At 42.6% G+C, this 24,011-nt stretch overlaps 1 protein-coding gene across 7 annotated transcripts in view; it reads left to right on the top strand.

Annotated features, from left to right (window-relative positions):
- sacs (sacsin molecular chaperone) overlaps positions 1–23,353 on the top strand; it is a 42,324-nt gene extending 18,971 nt beyond the window's left edge. For 2 of the 7 annotated variants that reach the window (XM_086034864.1, XM_086034863.1), the window contains 10 exons: positions 2,323–2,431; positions 3,928–4,078; positions 5,873–5,966; positions 6,061–6,146; positions 6,238–6,349; positions 6,993–7,139; positions 7,335–8,823; positions 9,634–9,725; positions 9,889–9,915; positions 10,756–23,353. In XM_086034864.1, coding sequence (XP_085890990.1) covers positions 2,409–2,431; positions 3,928–4,078; positions 5,873–5,966; positions 6,061–6,146; positions 6,238–6,349; positions 6,993–7,139; positions 7,335–8,823; positions 9,634–9,725; positions 9,889–9,915; positions 10,756–22,310 — 13,776 coding nt within the window. In that variant the 5' untranslated portion in view covers positions 2,323–2,408 and the 3' untranslated portion in view covers positions 22,311–23,353. Of the gene's footprint in view, positions 1–961; positions 1,017–1,918; positions 2,099–2,282; positions 2,432–3,927; positions 4,079–5,872; positions 5,967–6,060; positions 6,147–6,237; positions 6,350–6,992; positions 7,140–7,334; positions 8,824–9,630; positions 9,726–9,888; positions 9,916–10,755 lie in introns of those variants that run through there. The other 5 variants (XM_086034868.1, XM_086034865.1, XM_086034866.1 and 2 more) reach the window with 5 other exon arrangements.
- The last annotated feature ends 658 nt before the right edge of the window (positions 23,354–24,011 follow it).

The following is a 24,011-nucleotide window of genomic DNA, read 5'->3' as shown; positions in this document are numbered from 1 at the left end:
AATGAACGATGCCGTTTTTACCTCAGTAAATTAAAACTTAGCCTCGCCACGTTTGTAAGAGCAGAATTTAGTTAACTCTGGACATTGGTTCGGTTTCAGTTAGTGTACCAAAGGTGGCTGGTCAAAGTTATACAAACGTGTGAAACGTTCAAGGCAAGACATACAAACATTGGTATTTTGTCTCCATCTGCTGGAATATTGTCATAATTACTGAAACGTCATTGACTCGATGTGTTTACTTTTTTTTTCCCTTTCGCCAGTGGGATCCCCCATTCATGCATGTTGATCGTAGTGTTGATGATATCCAAGGCGTCCCGGAAGTGGAATCTCTCGTTCCCTCACAAATAATTTGCGTTATTTCGCAATATTTTGGAAAAAATAAAAAATAAAGAAACTCATTGCAATATAACGCAAAGCTATTGCGTTATATTTCAATAGTATTAGTTGTAATAGTAATAGTACTAGTATTGCAAAATTCCGCATTGATTATTGCAATGCGTTATAACGCAATCTTAAATATTCCCGTCCCGTGGCGGGCTCCGTATATTATGACAGTGTTGACTTCACTGCTTCTGATGTGCAATTTACTGTCACTTTAAGAAACTTGCGCTTTTGACAAAAAACAAACAAACAAACGAACGAACGAAAAACTGCAGCGTCCATGTGATACCACGCATACCCCCGCCGGCTCTTGTCATGAAGTCTGATTTCATGAACCAACCAGAATTCCTGTTGGATGGGATGACATTCATGTGATCAGTCTACATTTTCCTTCCAAATGCACAGCAGCAGTGGACAGTGCGGAGATGCTGCTGATTTCCTCGTGTGACTGTACCTTCACCTCTCTCTCTCTCTCTCTCTCTCTCTCTCTCTCTCGCTCTCTCTCGCTCTCTCTCGCTCTCTCTCTCTCTCCCTCTCTCTCTCTCTTCTCTCTCTCTCTTCAATGCGGCAGATGTAAAATGCACGCATCTCGTGTCAGATTATGGGAAATTCGTTTTATATCGCTTGATTATCTGGTAAGTGGAGTGATAATTACCATTGTTTTTAGTCATTATAATGGTAGGCTGGATTGGGTACATTTATTTTAGTAGATATGTTTGAGGTTTATGATGCTCCTTGCCATTGAAGTGCTGATGTCACTTTCTGACCTGGAATTGTCCTAATTTGAATGTTGTTGTTTGGATTATTTATTCACTGTGCCAATCTGTTTGACATTACAAAGTTGATCTGCGCATCTTGCAACGGGTTGGCATTCCAGCCATGTCATGAATTCAAATCCCACAATCCAGAAATAATTTCAGCGGTTATAACTTGCCATCTTTAAAGAGGCAAAAATCTGGGATAGCATTACATTTACTAAATAAAAGAACTAATTTTTCTATTCTAAATCCAGAAGGCACATGCGCCCCCCCCCTTAGGCTTTAAATTACTTCTAAGATGACTTGAAACTGTAGTTTCGGAACAGTAGGAGATTTAGTAATACGAGAGGCGAATGCTCTCGACGTCGAAGCACTCCGTGTTCATTTAGTTAGCTAGCAAAACACATTTTGTCAAAGAAATTGAGTTAACGATACTGAAGAATAGTTAGAAATAAATCTAGACTAGCAGATCCATATCAGCACCACAAAATGCAACCTGTTATTTATTTTTGGAAATGCTTAATTTACACAACTGCGCATGCCCGCGTCATCGCCCACCGCATCACCGACCTAAAATGAGATTAGGAGTCGTAGGGGATCGCATTAAATTGACAGACTATATAACTTGCGCGAATAATACATTTTCCGGGTGTAGATTATCTCAAATTGAACGTCCCGGGAAATGATACAATTCTTTGGTTTGTTTTTTAAGCGTCTTCCGGACGACACGGAAGTCAGTGGGCTTGAACCATCTCGCTCATGTCTACTCCTCAGCAGGCTAATTCATTTTTATTCTTAGAACATTGCCTTTGAAGGAGGCGCTATTGTGATGGGAGGAAAACACCATGGGACTCTTGATTGTCGTTGTTACAACAACGAGTGTTTCCTGGAATACGTCCTGGCGTAAAATTGACAACTATTTCAGGGGACATTTATCGGTGCGCATTCGCCAGACACAAGTGAGTGCTAATGAGATAGCCGGATAACGCGCAACATAACAACACCTACCGCTACACAGTGAAACAAATAGAGAACCTCTTAGCTTTGTCTGTATTCCAAATTGACTCTCAGTACCTTGCTATGTAGTGTACTATTCGTAGTCAGCTTGTTACAACGAATTAATGCACATTTTAAACTCAACAGACAGGTGTTTCATGGAAATAACGGGGTTCTTGTGTCGCAGCCCGGATGGAGTATTCATACGCGAAGACCAGAATATAGTCCCATGAAAGTGCGTCTGTGCTGGGACACAGCAGCAACAGCAGCGACATGGCCAACTGTCCACACCTGTGGTAAGTGCATATAAAAACAAACTATACATTATAAAAAAATTAATGTGCAAATATTACAATCGCTGCATTTCGAGAGCGTTGGTAATTTGGTGAACCTTAGTTATGTCAATGCTGTTCTGGTTCATCTCTGTGGACTAAGTAGTCATTGCAAGTGAGCGTTTGGTGTCGCTCCTATAAACGTGTTAGTATTTTTGTCCAATTAGGTCCAGTGGAGTTTATTATGGCCTTTCAGCTGGCCCTGTGCTGGCTGCCCCACCCACACAAGCAACACAACCAACTGCTTGGGTCCAGTACAGCTGAATAAAGCAGAGATATTTTAGCCCCTTTTAGAGTGATGGCAAAGTTTCTCGTTTAAATACCATAAATAAGGCAGACCTCTATATTACGCCACACCACTTAATGTAATGGTTCAAATGCACCAAAATCAGTCAGGCGACTGTGTAATGCTTGTTGTTCAGTCAATTGTTCATATAATTGTGTTTAACCATCATTAAGTTTAGCAATCAAATTGAAAATGTTAGTGGTAATGTTTTTTTGAGTGACACAGGTACTCAACTCAAAACAAAACTGCACACTGTTTTGCTTCTATTGCTTCAAGACATGATTAATTAACAAGTTAACAAGAGTTCCATGCAATTGACCAAATTTTTGAAGATGAATGAATTATCATGCCCATCCCTAATATGATGAAGTCTGTAAAAAGAGGATTTTGGTTAGTAATTTAAGTTACACAGCAATTTACAGTCCACCCCTGCATACTCGTAGTTCGGCACCAGCAGATTTGCATTTTTGTGGATTTTTTTTTTCCAATTTTTCCCAATATTTAATTTAATTTATTTTTCTTGTTTGTTTTAACAGCAGGTAGCATGAATCAGTCGCGTCAATTCCTTCAATAAAACCTTCAGTTGGATACAAGTACCGAATGGTAATAGATCATCAACAGATGGATCTGGTCTGCTGTTGGTTCTCATATTACTTCCAAACCTTACCTTTTAATCAATACTGAATCAGAACAAGCTGCATCCTTCCTGTAAGAGACCGTATTTGATCTTTTGCTTTTGTCACTGCCCTTATTTTGTATAAGATGTCATTCTAGGAAAAGTCATTGTAATAGAGCCCAAGCAAAGCATGCTGGCCTATAAAGAATGAACTCGTCTAGGGAAGAAAATGAACACTTATTTGTTCTCTATAGATTAAGCCTTGAAAGATCACTCAAATTATACCTATGTATGATTTAAAATTGTCCCAAAATATTGGACAACAGGGTGCAAGGAGGCGCATATGGTTGATGTGATATAGGTACTGTGGAAAAAATCGTTGTCATTTTTACTACTAAGTATTTTTTTGCCAAAAAAAAAAAAAGAATTCTAAATGTATAACAAGCACTTCTAATATTCTTGTAGCGTTTCCTCATAAACAATATTAGATGACATTTTACAATTGCTGAATGTTCCGCTTAAACTTTGACCTGAATTTCATCTCTTCTTTTGTTGAAGGTTGCCTCGGGTGAATGTACGTCATGACTACTTTGGCCTGAGGTCCTACCAGGTCTCCCCTTTGACGTCGCTCGCTGATGTGAAGCAGTTACTCTACGAAGACACAAACCTGCCTGTCGGAGAGCAGCGACTCATTCACAATGGCAAAGTGGTACGTTATGTCTTTGTAGTGACGTTGGCCTCCACCGAGCATGTCGGCCGACCTGTTTTCTGAATCCGAGCAGTGATCGGTCGTTGTGAGCGGCTGTGATGTCATTTTCAGTCGACAGAAGACAAAATGGCCGCCCCCAGAGATGTCAAAAAACGAGTGCATTTTCCCGCTTAACTTATATTCCACAAACGCAAAATTAATCAGAATGCCGTATTTCAACTAGTGGGCCTGCTGGGAACATATTCTTGAAAAAAATATGTTTGAGTTGACTTCCGTTTTAAAGTAACAAAGGTCAAACGTTAGGTTGCTATTTCTTGGCGACGCTCAACCAGGTGTATTTTTGATTGATCGCTAATATGATCTTTTAGGGAGTATTTTTGTCAGTGCAAGCCTGACCTTTATCAATTTTGAGTGATGTTTTTTGTCTTTTTATTATTTCTGATTCCAAAGAAACCGTTATAATGGTCTCTTTGCCCATTCGGTAGTTTACGGTTGTTTTTTTCCTCTTGGAAAACATCATATGACCCGTTTATTTTGAGTGCTGCTCTGTGGTTTTGTCACATGGTACTAGCAAGACTACACCCATAACAAATGGAGAACTGATCTCTCATTCTGTGATTGGAGATAAACACCAGCAGCAGGAAACATCCCCGTTTGATTTTAAAACTATATTTCTTACACATGGGAACATGTATCTGTGGTGGGTTTTGGTTGTCTTGGTATGTCAGTGCCTGGGATCTGACCTCGCATTTGGAGGCGACGTTGACTGAAAGCACCAGGTGGTGGCCGCTGCTCCACAGCTCTTCTGATCTCATATGCAAAAATTAGCTGCAGGCCACGCCTACATACTACACACCACAAGTTCATGAACCTGCGCTTTACACAAGAATTGTACAGTCACTAACCACATCATTAGGTACACCCTTGCCTCAGCATGACGCAGTGCTGCTAAAATGTGAGTAGACTGCAATAGTTGTTAAAAGTGCATCGCTTATCATTTATTCCATTGTGTTAAATTGCTAGCTTGTTGGGAGTGGCAATCAAAACTGTTCATTATGTTTGCGAAGTCGGAATTTGTGTTCCGGCTCTTGCATTGGGCCTCATTAGATTGCGCAAGAGGTGTGGCCTGTGGATTACAATGCTGTGCGAGCTTGATCCTTTGTGTGTAGTTATTAGTTGATTCCAAGTGTGAGTAATCATCCACAATGGTCGGATCGCTGTTTTGGTGTTTTTTTTTTTTTCTTGACCTGCAGAAATAAGAACATATTCTAATTACAACCGGTACAGTGCCAGTGTGCAATCTAAATTCAAATTGATTACGCTATCGGTTATTGCACCCTTTGTGGGAATTGTGTGCAGTTTAACGTAGGTTAATTGATGACTGCACTGTGGTGTGGCCATGATGAGGATGATGACTGAGAGGTTTTTGTGTGCGCAACACAGCTGGCCACTCACTTAATACTGCGCATGCAAGGACTGCTGAGCACAGTGGGTCACGCTTTCACCTTGGAAAGCCCATAACAGCGCCATCAGTGCCAACCTTCATGCTGCATGATTTCAAATAAGGTGTTTATTGGATCTCATAAAGATGGTTCACGGGTGGCTTGATGAGAGGAGTTGGCAATAAAACAATAAACGGCCGTGGTAATGTGTTGTAGTGTACCATTATTTTGTGTTTGTACAATAAAGTGCCTTTCTATTTCTATTTTATTATTTATTGTTATTATTATTATTATTTTTTTTTTTTTACTTGTTATTGACATAGATCCTGCCTGAAAATTCTGTTCTGTGTAGGTGGATGATAGCATGCCGATTGGAACTTTGGTGGCCCCAGGAAGAAGCCCTGAGGTATCTTTCACACTGGAGGGAAGAGGCCTCAAAGGCGGAGGTAACGCTAAAACTGCCTACATGGTTGTGACAGCTTCCACTTCCTGGAGCGAACGGCCGCTGTGACGTTGAATTTCTTTCCTTTCCTTTGACAGGGAGATTCGGGCAGACTACGCCGCCGCTGGTTGAATTTCTCAAAGATATTCTGAGGAGGTACCCCGAAGGTGGACAGATCCTGAAAGTAAGTGTCACAACGCATTTACATTACCGGCCATGAGGAAAGCCCTCTCTTTTTTGGAAATGACGCCAGACCTCTACGTCACGCTTAAAAGGAGCTGATTCAAAATGCTGAGGATGCCGGAGCCACCGAAGTCAAGTTCATGTATGACGAGACGGAGTACGGAGTGGAGTCGCTGTGGTCACCTGACATGGCTGAACATCAAGGTTGGCTCTGAGCAGTCAGACTGGACCGATAATCACCGAGACGTACTCTAACCATAAGACGCGTTGTTGGCCGCGTGTGTGTTTTCTGCTGTTAAGTATCGTTGAGCATCTGGTCTCAAGCTGATCCTTTGCGCTTACCTCCCTGTGACCTGAGGGATTCATTACAGAAGCAATTCACCATTCAATTTGAGACGCCTAATATAGTATAGTACAATATAATACTTCACCAGCCTTTACATTTTCTCTATGCTCATTTTGCATACTGTACGTACTAATATACTGTATGCTCTACGTAACATATCGTCGCTGTCCCGTGAAAAACACGTAGGGCCTATGTCCAATTTTGGATTTTCAAAAAGATATTCACATGAATGCGATGTCCGTATTGTGGAAAACCCATTCACGTAAAAATAAGGAAAATGAAGAAAAATGGTCATAAGTGTTTTTCCCAGGACCGCTACGATATGGCGCATAACACTACTTATTCTCTTCTCACGTTCTTCTTTTTGACTTCAATCTCCACATTTATGTATGACTTTAGAGTAATGTTTTTTTTCCCCCGGAAAGATAAGTCCGATTTTGAAATGTTACAGCCATTAGCGGTGAATTATCTTAATGGATTGGTGCCATCGTGGGTTTGCAGGTACGGCGCTGTATGTCTACAATGATGCTGTGTTCACTGCGGAGGACTGGAATGGGATTCAGGAGATAGCCAGGAGCAGGAAGAGAGACGATCCGCTGAAAGTTGGACGATTCGGCATTGGGTTCAACTCTGTCTACCATATTTCAGGTGGTCGCTTAGAAAAAAAAAGTGTGCTTTCTTCTATCTTTTTCCTGCATGGTGATTACTCCTGAGAAGATAGCGGGAGAAACCTTGTACCCACAATCTGTTTAGCATTTGGAATATGTAATTCCAAGCTACTCAACAGTTGCTGTAGCATGTATCACCGCAATGTACTCATGTTGTACCCCTGTATTTGTTTAGATGTCCCCAGTATATTCAGCGGAGACCAGATTGCCATGCTGGACCCTCACCAGACCCTGTTTGGAGCGAATGAGTCAGGGCAGTGTTGGAACTTACGGACGGACGTTAAGGAGATCTCGGAATTGTCGGACCAGTTCGCCCCATATATCGGGATATTTGGGAGCTGTGGGAAAACCATGAAGGACGGCTGCTTCCCTGGAACGCTGTTCCGCTTCCCGCTCCGCATGAAACCCTCCCAGCTCAGCAGCAACCTTTACAACAAAGAAAAGGTTTTGGAACTTTTTGAGTCGTTCAAAGCTGACGCAGACACAGTGTTGCTCTTCCTGAAGTGCGTTCAGAAGATCTCCTTGCATGTGCGTGAATCTGATGGTACCGAGCGCATGTTGTTTCAAGTTACAGCTCAAGAAAACGCCGACGATAATCTTGAAAGGACAAACTCGCTCAGGACTCTGGCCGAGGCGGTTGACAGCTACAGCAACCACGTTCCCAGTGCCACCATCACCTGTGTCACTTACCAGGTCAGCATAGAGACTCGGGATAAAACCGAGAAAGTGTCTCGGAGGACCAAGTGGCTTGTGTGTAACGGAGTTGGTGGGAGAGGAATGTGTGCCGAGTTGGACTCTCTTGCCGACGACTTAAAGTTCATGCCTACCATTGGCATCGCTCTGCCTCTGACGTCGACGGACAGAGAGGATGAAGGGGCCACCCCTGGTTTCTCGGGACGGGCATTTTGTTTCCTTCCCCTCCCCCCGGGTGAGGAGGGTGAGACGGGACTTCCCGTACACGTCAGCGGGTTCTTCGGCCTCACGGATAACCGGAGGAGTATCAAGTGGCGGGATGTGGACCAGTGGAGGGATCCGGCTGCCCTGTGGAATGAGCTACTTATAATCACTGTAATCCCTCATGCTTATTTCATTCTCATCACCGAGGTTATCAAAAGGGTACAGACCAAAACGGACCAAGACTTTCCATTATCCCCGGGAAGGACCTATGCGGCCTGGCCAGATCCAAAGCGGGTCAAATCCAGGTGGAAACCCATCCTACAGCCCCTGTTTCATGACCTCTTAAGGCACCATGTCTTCTATTCCCTCAGTGAAAGCTGGGTCAGCTTGGACCAAGCTGTGTTTTCAGAGCTCGATATAGACAAAGGCATTTCGCAGACTGTCATTAACTACCTCCAAAGCTCAGGGATGCAGGTAGTGCAGGTGCCTACTGCAGTGGACTCGGTCTTGGTGTCCTACGCCACTCTCGAGTCCACAGAAGTGAGAAAGATTACGCCGCCTTTGCTACGGCAACTTGTCAGGAAGTGCAAACACATTGGGCCCTTAGAGGAGAAGCTGCTGCTACTGGAGTTTGTGCTTAGTGACGCCAATTACAGTGACCTCATAGGACTGGAGCTCCTGCCTCTTCAAGATGGAACGGTTGCTACATTTTCATCTTCCGTCACTGAAAAGGATTCCGTTTACATTGCATCTGCCGAGTACCCCAGGTGACAATTTTGTGAAATTACCGGTACTATTAAAGTTCTGCATCAGATCAGTAGTTATGTACAGTGGTATCTTGACTTAGGAGGGCCCCACCTAACAAGTCTTTGGACTTTCCAACTGTAGATTTTTTATTTCTTTGTGCTGTGAATCAAAATTTGAGGTACGAGCGAGCCTTATATACAGTACTGATGCTTAAATGGGAAGTCAACACAAACATATTTTTTTCAAGAATATGTTCTATGCAAGCCCACTAAGTTGAAAAAGGGCATTCTGATAAATATTGCGTTTGTGGAATAAGAGTTAATGCACTCGTTTTTAGCCATCTCTGGGGGCGGCCATTTCGTCTTCTGTCGACTGAAAATGACATCACAACTTCTCACAGCGACCAATCGCGGCTCACATTCAGAAAACAGGTCAACCGGGCACGCAACAGGCACGCATCCAATTCACAAATACTACAGTATATGGAGTAAAGTTTATTGAACAAGTTCATTTTTTTGCAATCTCTTGTTTATGCTGCACAATGTTATTTTACCTTATTAAAAACACGTAACAAAAAAAGTTGTTTTTTGGGTGTGCTGAAAGAGATTCTGGGTATTTTAATGAATCTCAATGGGGAACATTTTTTATATTTTAATTTCTAAATTGAGTTACAAGCTTTGTCAATGTACAAATTAAACTCATAAGTCAAAGTACCACAGTATATGTTTCACCTCATTCAGTTCTTAAGCTATGGTAGATTTAATGTTAAAAAGAAAAAGGACTACTATCATGTTTAGAAATAATAATATTAATGCTGTCTTTGTCATCAGGTGTCTCTACCCAGGGCTTGAGGGTCGGTTCATTCTGGAACGTATTCAACCTTCAGTAATGGAGAGACTAAAAGAAGCCGCCAAAAGCAGAGGTAACGTAATCTGATGTTGATTTTATTCATGAAACGCTTCAATCACGTACTGATTTTTTGCAACACTTTGACAGGATATGCTTTTTTATTCATTTTTCATACAAATAAAATATAGTATACAGTAGTTTAATTAATTTCACACTTCCAAAATTTGTCACTACAGTTCAGCGGTATCTTTGGGGGTGCTCAGGTACGTAGGTATTTAAGATGTGTCAAACCTTGACCTTACTACTAACACAAACTAATGCATGACTGGAAAGGAGCTCTAACTTTGAAGTTTCTACAGAGAATAAAATCAAGTCCTGTGCTTGAAATTCTGAAGTTGATGAATGTACACGGTGGACTGTATGCACGCAGCACTTCTGCGCTCTATGTCATAAGGCAACGAAAGATCCAGTGCGCGGGAGACTTTAGTGGAGAGCGCTGCTGATATGATGCAAACCCTAAACCACTCAAAAGGAACAGGAATTGTTCTTTTCTTTAACAAACGGCGCCCTTATGGGGTTGACGGCTGGATCACATCAGCAGGAAGAAAATGCAGAGAACAGACTTTGGTGCTATCTGGAACTACAAATGTATCCCTTCAAATGTTAACAACTGTCTCTGCTGCTCAGCATCTTTTGGGAAAGAGAAAAAACGTATCTGATCACACAACAGCGATAGCTTGACGTACTGTCCTCTCTTCTCTTCTTCGATGTCATGACGAATACACGCAACCACACACACACAAAACAATGACGAAATTCCCCCAAAATGTTGACAATTGAAATTCTCTGAAGTAAAAGTGCTACAAACCACATTGGCGCACACCTTTGTCAGAAATAACGGTACTTTATGACATTTTCCCTGAAATAAGTCACACCACTCGGTGCATAGAGTCCATTTTCATGCTAAGAAAACACTAACACGTTTCTGCATTTTGGTCGATGAATTATTGAAAACGGCTCGTTCGGAATATGTCAAAGTATTTCTGTTTTAGTTGATAGAATGTGATATTATCACAAATGTGTTTTCTTTATAATTTGAACAGGAAGACCCTGTACTCAGCTACAAATGTTGAATCCCGACCGCTCAGCACGGCTGATCAAGGAGATCTTGTCAACAACTTGGCCAAATAGAGACTTCGTTACCCAATGGGAACCTGGAAACCGAGAGCTGAAGCATCCGACAGTTTCTTGGCTAAAGATGATTTGGAAGCACCTCTACATACATTTTGCAGATGACCTAAGTACCTTTAACGATATGCCTTTGATTCCGTTTGTGCCACTGGAGGAATGGATGGAAAAAGTTCAACTTTTACGCCTCAAATGTCCATCCCCCATCATTCTCGTAGATGAGAGCGACACACCGTTCTCTGAATGCCTTCTTGAACTTATGGAAAAGCTTGGCGCCGTGGTCATGAAAAAACAGGATTCATGTTTGCAGCATCCCCAGCTCAAAAATTACATCCATCCCTGCACTCCTGCAATGTTGCTGCGAATTATGGATAGATTGTCAATGCAGCGTTTGGTTAGCCAAGTGTCATCTTTCTCTGTTGAAGAGAGGATTACCCTCAGAAACTTCTTATCTGGATTGTCTGATGTCACAGAAAAGGAAAAGCACACTCTGCTTGAGCTTTGTATCTTTGAGAGAGTTGGGAGCTGTGCGGAAGGCGCTTCAGCTTTTACATCACTGAGAGGGGCCAGAGCTTTGCATCACAGAGCAAAGTACCCACCAGATGTAAAATTATCTCTGTGCCTGGTTGGCTCCCGAGATGAGGAGTCCATTCGCCTCATCAAAAAACTAAAAGTAGCCCAGGTTAAAACAACTGAGTGTTTGAAAATGATCATCCATGATATTCAGAGTGGATTCTACACGCCAGATGAGGTAACCAAAATCATGCTTTGGGCACTTAAACATTTGGCCTTCCTAAAGAATGAAAACTCATCTGTCATCGGATGGCTTTCTGCTCTTAAATTTCTTGAACTGCCTTGCGGAAGGTTAGTGACAGCCTCGGAACTTTTTGATCCAGACCTGGAGATTCTGCAGGATTTGTTTTACAAAGAAGGTGAAACCACGTTTCCCACCAGTACATTTACCTCATCCCCTGATATTCTCCATTCACTACGACAGTTGGGGCTAAGAAATGAAGTGCAACTCAGCGAGAAAGACGTTCTTCGAGTAGCAAAGAAGATAGATGATTTACAAAGTCACCAGGATCCTGAGTGGGAGTTCATAATAAAAAAGGCAAGAACACTCCTGCAGATTCTCAACAGACAAACCAAACTGGTGAAATCTACAGATACTCAGGCATCTTTGTTAAAACTCAGTTGGGCACCTGTCTGCAAAGAAAGGCCTCCTAACTACCCCAAATCCCTCGCTTGGGTTGGGGATAATCTTAACATCAGCTCTCTGTCTGAGATGTGTAACATATCTCATGCTGTGCTTGTGGGATCCTCTGTTGCCCTGGTTGAGCATACATCAACTGGTATGAAGAAAGCACTGAAACTAACTGTAGAGCCGCAGGTGGATCAGGTCTTGCGGCACCTAAAAGCTGTGAATGACTGGCATAAATCGCAATCCTTCACCACAGAGGATTGGTATCAGTTCCAGCAGATTCTGTTTGAGATATATGGCTTCATGCAAGCTCATCTTGAGGGTGCCAGAGAAGCGATGAAATCGTTGACTTTTGATTGGGTGTGGACTGGGAAAACATTCTCACCTCCCGGCCAAACAGTGTTAAAACCCCTGCCCAATTTAGACCTACAACCACATCTGTACTCTCTTCCAAAAACAATGAGAAAATTTCACAAGCTTTTCAAGTTTTGTGGTTCACTCGAAGAGGTTTGTCCAAACCATGTGCTAAAAGTAATTACCACCATCCAAAAAAGAAGTGAAGGCGAGATTACCAAGGAGGAAAGTAAACATGATGTTTTGCTTTTGATTAACATCCTGAGGTGGCTTTACAACAACCAAATACATGTTGAGACTAACATGCATGTTCCTATTCTTAATTACAAGGATCCAAGCAAATTAGCAATGAGGCCCATTCATCAGTGTACTTACTGTGACATCAAAGTAGACGATTTGAATGACCTACTTGAAGATGCATCAGAGCCTATCATATTGGTCCATGACGACATCCCTATGAAAACTGCGGAGTGGCTAAAAGTGCCATGTTTGAGCACAAGGCTGATAAACCCGGAGAATCTCGGATTTGAACAATCGGGTCAACGTGAACCCCTCACTGTCCGAATAAAGAACATCCTGGAGGAATATCCGTCTGTGGCAGACATTTTTAAAGAGCTGCTCCAGAATGCAGATGATGCAAGTGCAACAGAGTGTAGTTTTCTTATTGACATGAGAAAGAACACGGACATTCGAGAGAATCTCCTTGACCCGGGCATGATAGTGTGCCATGGACCGTCCTTGTGGTCTTTCAACAACTCTGTCTTCACAGATACAGACTTCCTGAACATTACTAGATTAGGTGGCTCAGTGAAAAGATGTGAGGCAGACAAAGTTGGCAAGTTTGGCTTGGGCTTCAACTCGGTTTATCACATCAGTGACATCCCCATCATAATGAGTAGAGAGTTCATGATCATGTTCGATCCAAACATCAATCACATTAGCAAGCATATCAGAGACAAGTCTAATCCAGGGATCAAAATAAACTGGAGCAAACAACAGAGACGCTTAAGGAAATTCCCAAACCAGTTCAAACCCTTTATTAATGTCTTCAATTGCCAACTTCCTCTTGCCCAAGATTTACCATACAAATACAATGGAACGTTATTCAGGCTCCCGTTCAGAACTGAGCAGGAGGCCTCAGTGAGTGAAATTAGTAGTTTGTACTACAACACCACAGATATCTACTCCCTTGTTGATGAGTTCAGTATATGTGGCCATCGGTTCATTCTGTTCACTCAGCATGTTGGTTGTATGGTGCTAAAATACCTGAAATATGAAGAACCAAATCCGGCTGGAGCTCAAGATGTTGTCACCATAAACAAAAGTGTGTGGTCATCCAAAGCCTCATATGGGCCTCTGAGTATCCTGAAATCTGCGGCTAAAGTGATGAAGAAAGTAGCAAGCACCAATAAAGTACCCTCTGACATTCCCAAATCTGGCTGTATCATTCGTGTTATAGTGGAAGAGTTTCATAATGTCTTCAAACGTATTGTTGATCTCCACTCCCCATTGTTCAGAGGCTCAGAGGAAGATCCAAACCAGTACTTTGAATTGGCTGCAAAAGGGATTCAGACAAGAAGACTTACAGATGAAATGCCCCAGAAGGCAGTCGAGGTCACCAACTGGCTCATTTGCTCATGCATGGATGGAACTGAGGCACTCAAATTTTCACTCAATGATAGTGGGAAAAGGCTTGGACTTGTGCCTTGTGGCGGAGTGGCTGTTCTACTTACAGAAGAGGAGAACAGGAAATGGACTGTTAGGTCAAATGCCATCCCAATTGGAGAGGTGTTCTGCTACTTACCCCTCAGAATAAAAACGGGCCTACCAATTCACATTAATGGCTGCTTTGCTGTGACTTCCAACCGCAAAGAGATCTGGAAGACAGACACAAAAGGAAGATGGAATTCTGTCTTCATGAGACATGTCATTGTTCAGGCCTATTTAGCAGCACTCACAATGCTTCGCCTGATGGCCGAAAGTGGAGAGCTCCTTGACTACAGCTATTACGCGACATGGCCCGATCCAAGTCAGGTTCATGATGACTTCACATTAGTCAGTCAAGGGGTCTACCAAGAAATAGCCAAAGGAGGTGATGGAGAGCAGGCAAAGTTTTTTTCTGATGGCACAACCTGGGTGTCAATCAAATATGTCCGATTTCTTGATGATGCCCTGCTCTGTAAGCCAGACATCGGTCCCGCCGCTTTCAAGATTTTCTTAAAATATCTAAAAAAGAGTGGCTCCCAAAACCTTTGTGCTGTTGAACTACCTGAATGGGTGAAGGAGGGATTTGATGATGCTGGATGTAAGAAAACCTTGATGGAAAACACCCTGACAGAGAAGGAGTTCTTTGCAGATGTCTTTTTACCTCACATCGAGGAAATTGACAAAGAGCTTCGAAATCCCTTAATGCTCTATGTCTTGAATGATAAAATGGAAGCATTTGCATCAATTCTCAAGACAACTCCTTGTATCCCCTGCTCCAGTCCCAACAAGGAATTAGTTTTACCCTCGAGACTCATCCACCCAGAAGGAAGAGTTGCCAAACTCTACAACACTGATGATGGAAGATTTCCTGCTGGAACCACTAAAGACTACCTAAACCCAGTATGCTTAGTCAAGCTTCTGCAGTTGGGCATGGTGAAGGATGATCTGTCATGGGAAGATTTGATTGAACGTGCTGAATCGGTTGATGCTTTGAATGAAAGTGATCACGCAGCCGCATGCTTTCGCAGCAGTGTTCTGCTCAGCCTCATCGATGAGAAACTGAAGATGAGGGACCCAGGATCACCTGAGCTGCTAGAAAAACTACGGGACATCAAGTTCCTCCCGTTTCTAACAAGACCTGCAGGGTTCTCCCTCCCATGGCATGGTAATAGCTTTCCCCCAACAACCATGTTCTCGGCAAGAGAGCTCTTCACAACTGAGCATCAGGACATAGTATGTCTGATGAAGACAGTGTTGAATGAGAACTCACCGTCTTTCAAAGGTTGTGGTGCAATGTCATTGGCTGTGAAAGACTGCCTTGGTCTAATTAAGAAGCCCTCAGTTGAACTAGTGATCAGTCAACTCAAGAAACTATCTCAGGCATTTGATGGTGTGACTCTCTATCAAGAAAACATAACAAATGCCTGTTACAAGTATCTGCATGAGGGGATGCTTCAAAGTGAGAAAGCAAAAGAGAAATTAACTGTGGAACTAAAAACATTTAACTCTATTTTGGTAGAGAACACCTATGTGAATCCCTCCAAAGTTGCATTCCACCTAAATTTTGATGCAGCTCCACACCTTTACCAACTCCCTAACAAATACAGGAACAGCTGTCGTGAGCTCTTTGAAAATGTCGGCGTACAGCCGAGCTTCGCGGTTGAAGACTTTTCATCGGTACTTGAAATTATGAAGCAAGAATGTGAGCACAGGGCTCTCGCTGAAGAAAACTTCCAGTTGTGCCGCAGAATTATTAGTGAGGGAATATGGAGCTTGATACGTGATAAAAGTCAAGAATTCTGCCAAGCAAATTATGGTGCCATTCTTTTACCAGACTCTAATCTGACACTGCAGCCATCGAAATCTCTGTGCTACAATGACTGTCCTTGGATCAAAGTCCGAGACTGCGCCGTGAAGTACTGCCATGGAGATATTCCAAGAGAGGTTGCTGTGAAACTTGGAGCAGTCCCGAAACGGCACAAAGCCTTGGAGAGGTATGCGTCAAATGTTTGTTTCACCGCGCCTGGAAGTGAGTTTGGTCAAAAGGAAAAGCTTACAAGTAGAATCAAAAGCATCCTGGATGCTTATCCATCTGAGAAAGAGATGCTCAAAGAGCTGCTTCAAAATGCAGATGATGCCAAAGCTACTGAAATCTACTTTGTCTTTGATCCCCGAACACACCCCACTGAGAGAATTTTTGATGATAAATGGATTCCGATGCAAGGTCCTGCACTTTGTGTGTACAACAATCAGCCTTTCACCGAAGATGATATCAGAGGAATACAAAACCTTGGAAGAGGAACAAAAGAGGCCAATCCAGGAAAAACTGGCCAGTATGGCATAGGATTTAACTCTGTCTATCACATCACCGATTGTCCCTCGTTCATTTCAAACAATGACATTCTGTGCATATTTGATCCACATGCACAGTATGCACCTGGGGCAACATCTGTGAGTCCTGGAAGAATGTTCAGAGACTTGGACTCTGACTTCCGATCCCAGTTTTCTGACGTCCTTAATTTGTATTTAGGAGCCCATTTCAATTTAGAACGCAGCACAATGTTCAGATTCCCCATCCGCTCTACAGATATGACAAAGATATCAGAGATCAGCTCCATCCCAGCGTCAGACAGAATGGTGCAAAACCTCCTGGAAAAGCTCAAAAATGACGGCGCAGAGCTTCTCATGTTCCTGAACCACATGGAGAAAATATCAATCTGTGAAGTTAACAATGTAACAGGAGAACTAAACGTACTCTACTCTGTAATTGCTAAAATAACGGAGGGGGATCGCTTAAAACGCAAACAGTTCCATGCCTCTGTCATTGACAGTGTGACCAAAAAGAAGCAGCTCACGGCTATTCCAGTCCAACAGATAACCTACACAATGGACATAGAGGACACAGAAAGTAATTTGACCACATGGATGATCTGCAATCGTTCTGGCTTCCCAAACATTGAACTTGTCTCAAAAAGTGTGATATCAGCTCACAAGAATGAGGACATAACGCTATTTCCGCGTGGAGGAGTCGCTGCGTGTGTTAGCCACAACTACAAAAAACCCCACAGAGCTTTCTGCTTTCTGCCACTTTCGCTTGAAACCGGGCTCCCCTTTCATGTCAACGGACATTTTGCCCTGGACTCTGCCCGAAGAAACCTGTGGAGAGATGACAATGGAGTTGGGGTGAGGAGTGACTGGAATAATAATTTGATGATGTCGCTGATAGCACCCGCTTGTGTGGAATTGCTGATTCAGATCAAACGACGATGCTTCCCGGGTCCTGACCCAACTATAACTGTGCTTCAAGGAACTCCCCTTCACGTTGTAAAAGATATCTTGAAAAAGTTTTTGTTTTTCTTCCCCGTGAACAGAATTGACATCCAGCCGGATTGGTACTGCCTGGTCAAAGCCGTGTACGGCTGTATCCACATGGACCTCAAGCGCCTTCTGCCCGTAGTCAGAGCGCCACAAATGGACAACTCTGACATGCACTCTGTCATTTACATCTCATGGGCGAACACATCCACTGCTACCAGGGGTCGAGCCTTTTTTGACAATCTGCTACAAGATGAACTGCAGAACCTGAAAAACACTGAGTACAATATCACCTCCCGAAAGTCTGTGGCTGAAAATGTTTACAGGCTGAAAACCTTGCTTCTAGATATAGGTTTCAACCTGGTTCACAGTTGTGACGAGACTGCAAACCTCTACTTATGTCTGGAAGATGCGGGGATAGCAGTGAGTTATGTCACACCGGCGGAGGTCCGCAACTTTCTTCACACCTTTTCATCCCCAGACACCTCTTGTCATGTCGGAAAGCTTCCCTGCCGCCTTCAACAGTCAAACTACAAACATCTTCATAATTTGAAGCTTATCGTTGACTACTGCTTCAAAGACGTTGAGACGGATGAAACCATAATTGAAGGCCTACCTCTGTTGCTCACAATGGACAATATTCTTCAAGTCTTTGATTCCAAGAGACAGAAATTTCTAACTTCACACCATGAGTTGATTCCATCCAGAAAGGAGATGTTCATGAATACAATGAATCTCAAATACAGCAGCATCTTGCTGAAGGCAGGACTGGCAAAAACATTTGACATCAGCAGCTTTTGCGATCTTCTGGGATCTGTTGTTCCCAGAGAGTATCGAACAAAGGTTCCTGTCAAGTGGCGAGACACATTTGGAAGTGAATCCTGGCTGAAGGGTGTTTGGAACTTCATCAGTGAAAATGTGGCTGTCAAGGAGGATCAACAGGATATCAAACCAAGTTTTGACATGGTACTGGACATCCTCAAAGACTGGGCGTTGCTACCTGGTATCAAATTCATGGCAAGAGAAAAACTAGTTCTTCCCGAGTATGACATGCTTTTACCCCTCAGTTTAATGAGCATAGCCATATTTCCACATGGCCAAAATGACAAAATATTCCACGCTCTGATGAAAGCAGGGTGCATTCAACTTGCTGTGAACAAAATCTGTGTCAAAGAAAATCCAATCACGCCTTTTCTGTCACACCATACAGCAAACATCGAAAATCCATCAAGTGTTCTGAAAGCGCTTGAGTACATGATTCAGACGTCTGCATTCAAGGCAGGAAGCCTGACTGATAAGGACTTTGAGGCTCTTCTGTTGTATTTCACCTGCAACCTAGCGAGCCTCACACAACAGGACGCACAGAGACTAAAACTACTTCCGTGCTTCAAAGCTGTTAGTGGACGATACATCAGCATTTCAAATTATGGGTCCACTTATGTGCTTGCCAAAAACATTCCCACTGCAGACATAGAGAAGTGGGCCCACACGGCCGCTTTTGCATTTCTTTCCGATAGCCCTCAATTGAGAGAGCTGTACACTTTCCTTGGGTGCATGCCAATTGATGACATACAAATCTATCTTCATCACCTCCTGCCAAAGTTTGAAAGTCTTTCTTATAACGCCAAAGCTGAACACATTGTCTATTTAAAGGATAGGCTATTGTCGATGGAAGAGTCGTGTGAGATGAGGGATCACCTGTTTGACAAATTGGAAGGGCTGACATTCATCTATGACTACTCAAACAGACTCAGGTCAGCCAAGTTTTTCTTTGACGAAACAGTGAAAGTGTTTGAAGTTATGCTTCCTGCCAAGTCGTTCATACCAAGTGATTTCTTCAGGAAAGTTCAGCAATTGTCAAAACCCAAGAATGGAGCATTGTCTCTCACGCCCTGGATAACCTTCCTCAGGAAAATTGGTTTGAAGCACGAAGTGTCCCAGCAGCAAATTCTTCAGTTTGCAAAAGAGGTCAGCATCAAATCACAAACAGAGAACTGGACCAAAGATAAAGTGCAAAACATCATCGATGTTCTCCTGAATCATATTTTCAGAGAAAGGGTGGACTTGTTTCAAGGTACTTTTCTAAAAGAGCTCTCATTGATACCGTTCCTTTGCCCCGAAAGAGCCCCCAAAGAATTGATCAAGCTTCATTCACAATACCAAGAAATGAGTGGAACACTTCCTCTCATTCGTTTCAGTGGGTCTCAAGTGAATCCTAAATTCAAGCAAACAGATGTAATTCACTTACTCTGGACAGCTTGCCCAATTTTGCCCGAAAAGGCTACACCTTCAAGCATAACGGAGCAGGAGGGAAGCACACTAACTGGACAAGAGCAACTTGATCAAGTGCTAGCCATATTAGGTGTCAATTTGGACCCGCCACTGGAAAAGGTCATTAGTAACTGCAAGAATGTGTGCAACATATCCAATCCAGATGATGAAATGGTCAAAACGAGGAACAAAGTTTTGAGGTCCACATATGAGTTTTTAAACGCAGATAAAAGGGATTTTCGCTACCAGCTTCGCGGGGTGTCTTTTGTCATGGTGGAGGACGGTTTAAAGTTGCTGAAACCCGAAGAAGTTGTGATTAATTTGGACAACGAATCTGACTTTAAGCCATACTTATACAAACTACCACTGGACCTTGGCACCTTCCATCAGCTGTTTAAACTTCTTGGCACGGAGGATGTTGTGTCAACCAAACAATATGTTGAGGTGCTGTGTCGGATCTACAGAAGTTCTGAAGGCAAGCAGCTTGACCCTAATGAAATGAGAACCGTGAAAAGGGCTGTGTCCGGATTGTTCAAGGCTCTTCATAATGAGCCCGTGGAAATGCGGAAAGATCTGGAAAGTCTCCGAGATTTGATCTTCTACCTGCCAAGTCATGATGGAAGATTAGCCAAATCCAATAGCTTGGTGTACGATGATGCTCCACACTACAAGAGTAGAATTCAGGGTAACGTTGGCGTTCAGATGCTTGTGGACCTGAGCCAATGCTATCTGGGCAAAGATCACACTTTCCATACAAAGTTAATCATGCTGCTTCCTCAGAATCTAAGGCCAAGACTACTCAGCAGCATTCTCGAAGAGCAACTGGATGAAGATTCCCCCAAAATGTGCCCGTTTGGAGCCCTGTGTTCACTTCAAGGTCGCCTCCAGTTGTTGCTCTCCTCTGAGCAATTCATCACAGGACTGATCCGAATAATGAAGCACGAGAATGACAACGCATACCTTGTGAACGAGGAAAAAGCCATACGGCTCTGCAAAGCACTTTGCGAAGGACTGAAAGTATCTTGCTTTGAGAAACTCCAGACAACTTTAAGAGTAAAAGGATGTAGCCCCATCCCGCATAGCCGCAGTGAAACCCTTGCCTTCCTCAAGAGGTACGGCACCGCTGTCATTCACCTCTACGTCCAGCATTCAGACAGCAAAGACATCAATTTTCTCTTAGCTCTGGCCATGACGCTGAAGTCTGCCACAGACAATTTGATCTCGGACACCTCTTATCTAATTGCCATGTTGGGCTGCAATGACATCTACAGAATTACCGAGAAGCTGGACAACCTTGGTGTAAAGTACGACTCCACGGAGCCTTCCAAACTTGAGCTACCCCTCCCTGGAACACCAATTCCTACTGAGATACATCACACCCTCCTCATGGACCCAATGAATGTTTTCTACCCTGGAGAATATGTGGGTTATCTTGTTGACTCTGAAGGAGGAGACATATACGGGTCCTATCATCCCACGTACACATACGCCATCATTGTTCAGGAAGTAGAACGAGAAGAGGAGGAAAATGCAACTTTCCTGGGAAAATGTTTCCAGATTGACATTGGTTACAGCGAGTACAAAATAGTCAGTTCCCTTGACTTGTACAAATTCTCAAGACAAGATGAAAGTGCCAACGTGCGGGAAAGCAGTGCTCCCTCAACCCCCACAAGTCCAGACAGTCGCACCTCGGGCCAGCAAATGGCCCATCTTCTCTTTGCTAGCAGAGACAACCAGAGACCTCCCACACAAAAACAGTCCCCCAAAAAGATCAAGCTTAATGCTCTGCCGGAGATCCTGAAAGAAGTCACCTCAGTAGTTGAGCAAGCTTGGAAACTTCCTGAAACGGAGCGAAAGAAAATACTGCGCCGATTGTACCTCAAGTGGCACCCGGACAAAAATGCGGAGAATTTGGACATTGCGACCGAAGTCTTTAAGCATTTACAGAATGAGATCAACAGAATGGAAAAGCAGTCTTTGGCTGACCAGCAGAATACCGACAGAGCATCCAGGAGACCTTTCTCATCATCCTCTGCTCGCTTCCAGTCAGAGAAGTTCTCCTTCCAAAGGTTTTATTCGTCATGGAACCAGGAAGCAACAAGTCACAAGTCCGATAGGCAACAATCCAGGGGAGATTACACAAGTTCTACTGGTTCACACTCACACAGCCACCGCTTTTTCGTGCCGCCCACTTTTAAGACGGTCGGGAACCCCGTGGAGGCTCGCAGGTGGTTGAGACAAGCCCGAGCCAACTACTCGGCCGCTCGCAATGACCTCCACAAAAACGCCAATGAGTGGGTCTGCTTTAAATGCTACCTGGCCACGAAGCTGGCCCTCATCGCCGCAGACTATGCGGTCCGAGGAAAGTCCGATAAAGACGTGAAGCCGACGGCCCTGGCGCAGAAAGTGGAGGAGTACAACGCTCACTTGACGGGATTGGCCAGTGATGTTCAGATCCTGGAAGGCTACGGCGTGGACAGTCTGCGAACTCGCTACCCTGATCTTCTGCCCTTTCCGCAGATCCCCAATGACAGATTCACGTCTGAAGTAGCCATGAGAGTGATGGAATGTACCGCGAGGATTATCATAAAGCTTGAAAACTTTGTCCAGCAAAAAATGTAAATCGTTATTAGGGTGCGCTGATGACCAGCGGATGTGTGCAATATGGAGGTATCGACAGTAGCTATGCACTTGTGACTGAGTGTGAATACCTGTGCGGCTCCCAGTACAGATCAGGCTGCCGCAAATGCACATTTGCCATTATAAATGTGTATATACTGTACATATGGTTGCCTCAGCAATGTTTTGTTTACCAAACTTCCAGATGTTGAGTTTTTTTAATGCTGCTTTTTACGTGATTTTTTTTTTTTTTTTTACAAGATTATATTTATCTATTTTATTGCCACAGAAACAGGAATGTCAAAGATGTGCTCAAACTGGAAAAAAGTACAGGTAATCTCTAAGTATTAAGCATTGTTATGCAATGTCGCTGTTATGTTTGTTATACTTGTTTTTCTATTTGTATGTTCAGTTTGTTTCATTTATGCAGAAGTTGTACATTTTGAAGCACCTTTTCAGAATATATTTATGGTCTTGCATTTGTCTCATCATGGAACAGTCCACTGTGAAAGTAACTGATCTTTTTTTTTTCACCTTTTTTGTTGGTTAAATATCATTTTGTTTCAGCAGTGTCGAATGCAGAAATGTTGCATCAAGATTTTGTGACTATCAATCATATTTACATGCTTTAATCGACTTACAGTATATGTTTTACACTGTGCCGAGTACAATGCAGTTGCTTGTACAATTCATAAAAACATTTCTGTAGGTGACAAATTTACTGGAAATGTATGGAAAACTTTGTAGTTTTATCGAGATTTTTAAGTGCAATTTAGGTCCAGCTATATCAGGCAAGATTCTGCACTCACCTTCTAAATATTAGGGAATGGAGAGAAGCATTTTTTTATTATTATTATTATTATAAAGGACTATTCACACATTTAAACACACTGGAAATGTCTTTTAAAATGTTATGTCATTGTCATCTGTTATCACCTGAAGCTTGAGAACTTCCTTGAATTAAAAGAAAATTGTCTCATACAATTCATAAATGTGGATGAAACGCTGTGACATCAGGAGGCCTAATAAATTATTTTTTAAACTTTCTTAACTCATTGAATTGCTTGGAAATTCAACCGCTATGCCCAGAAAAATATTGTGGTTATACCTTTGCTGTTATTTTGAATAATGTAACTATAATAATGATTTTGACTTTTTTTTTTTTTTTTTTTAAATATGATTTTTTTGGGACATTTCTTAATCAGTTTGGGGGATAAAAGAAATTAATTTGTTAATTTTTTTTTCAACAATAGGCATCTTATAGTTTGGTTACTAATAACCAAATAAATCGTGTACAGCAAACATGTCATTACATTCCTTTTAAAGCTTTTCCTTAATTAGGAAATGAAATGTCAATCGTCTGAACATCTGCAGTAATAGAAATGACCACTAGAGAGGGACAGAGAGACGTAAATGGAAATTAAGTGCGCTTTTCATACGTTTTCGATCATTTTGATGTATCAAACCATAAACAAGTTCAAATATGCACTTCGGAATATACATAATGGCGCTCATTTTGCATATAACTGATGATAAAGCTCAGCCTTCATCCATACAGTTGTCTTTAAATAATTTAAAAACTATTGCTGAGACACATCTTAAAAGAATAGTACAACGTTTATTGGATACCCAAAAATCAATAAATACAATAATATAAATTTCACACTTTTCAAAAATATGCCAGTCCTAATTACAAGTGTATCT

The sequence above is a fragment of the Filicampus tigris genome, chromosome 7, assembly GCF_054856515.1.
Source record: "Filicampus tigris isolate MCC_2025a chromosome 7, RoL_Ftig_1.0, whole genome shotgun sequence".
Taxonomy (NCBI): Eukaryota; Metazoa; Chordata; class Actinopteri; order Syngnathiformes; family Syngnathidae; genus Filicampus; species Filicampus tigris.
This window is presented reverse-complemented; position numbering and strand designations above follow the sequence as displayed.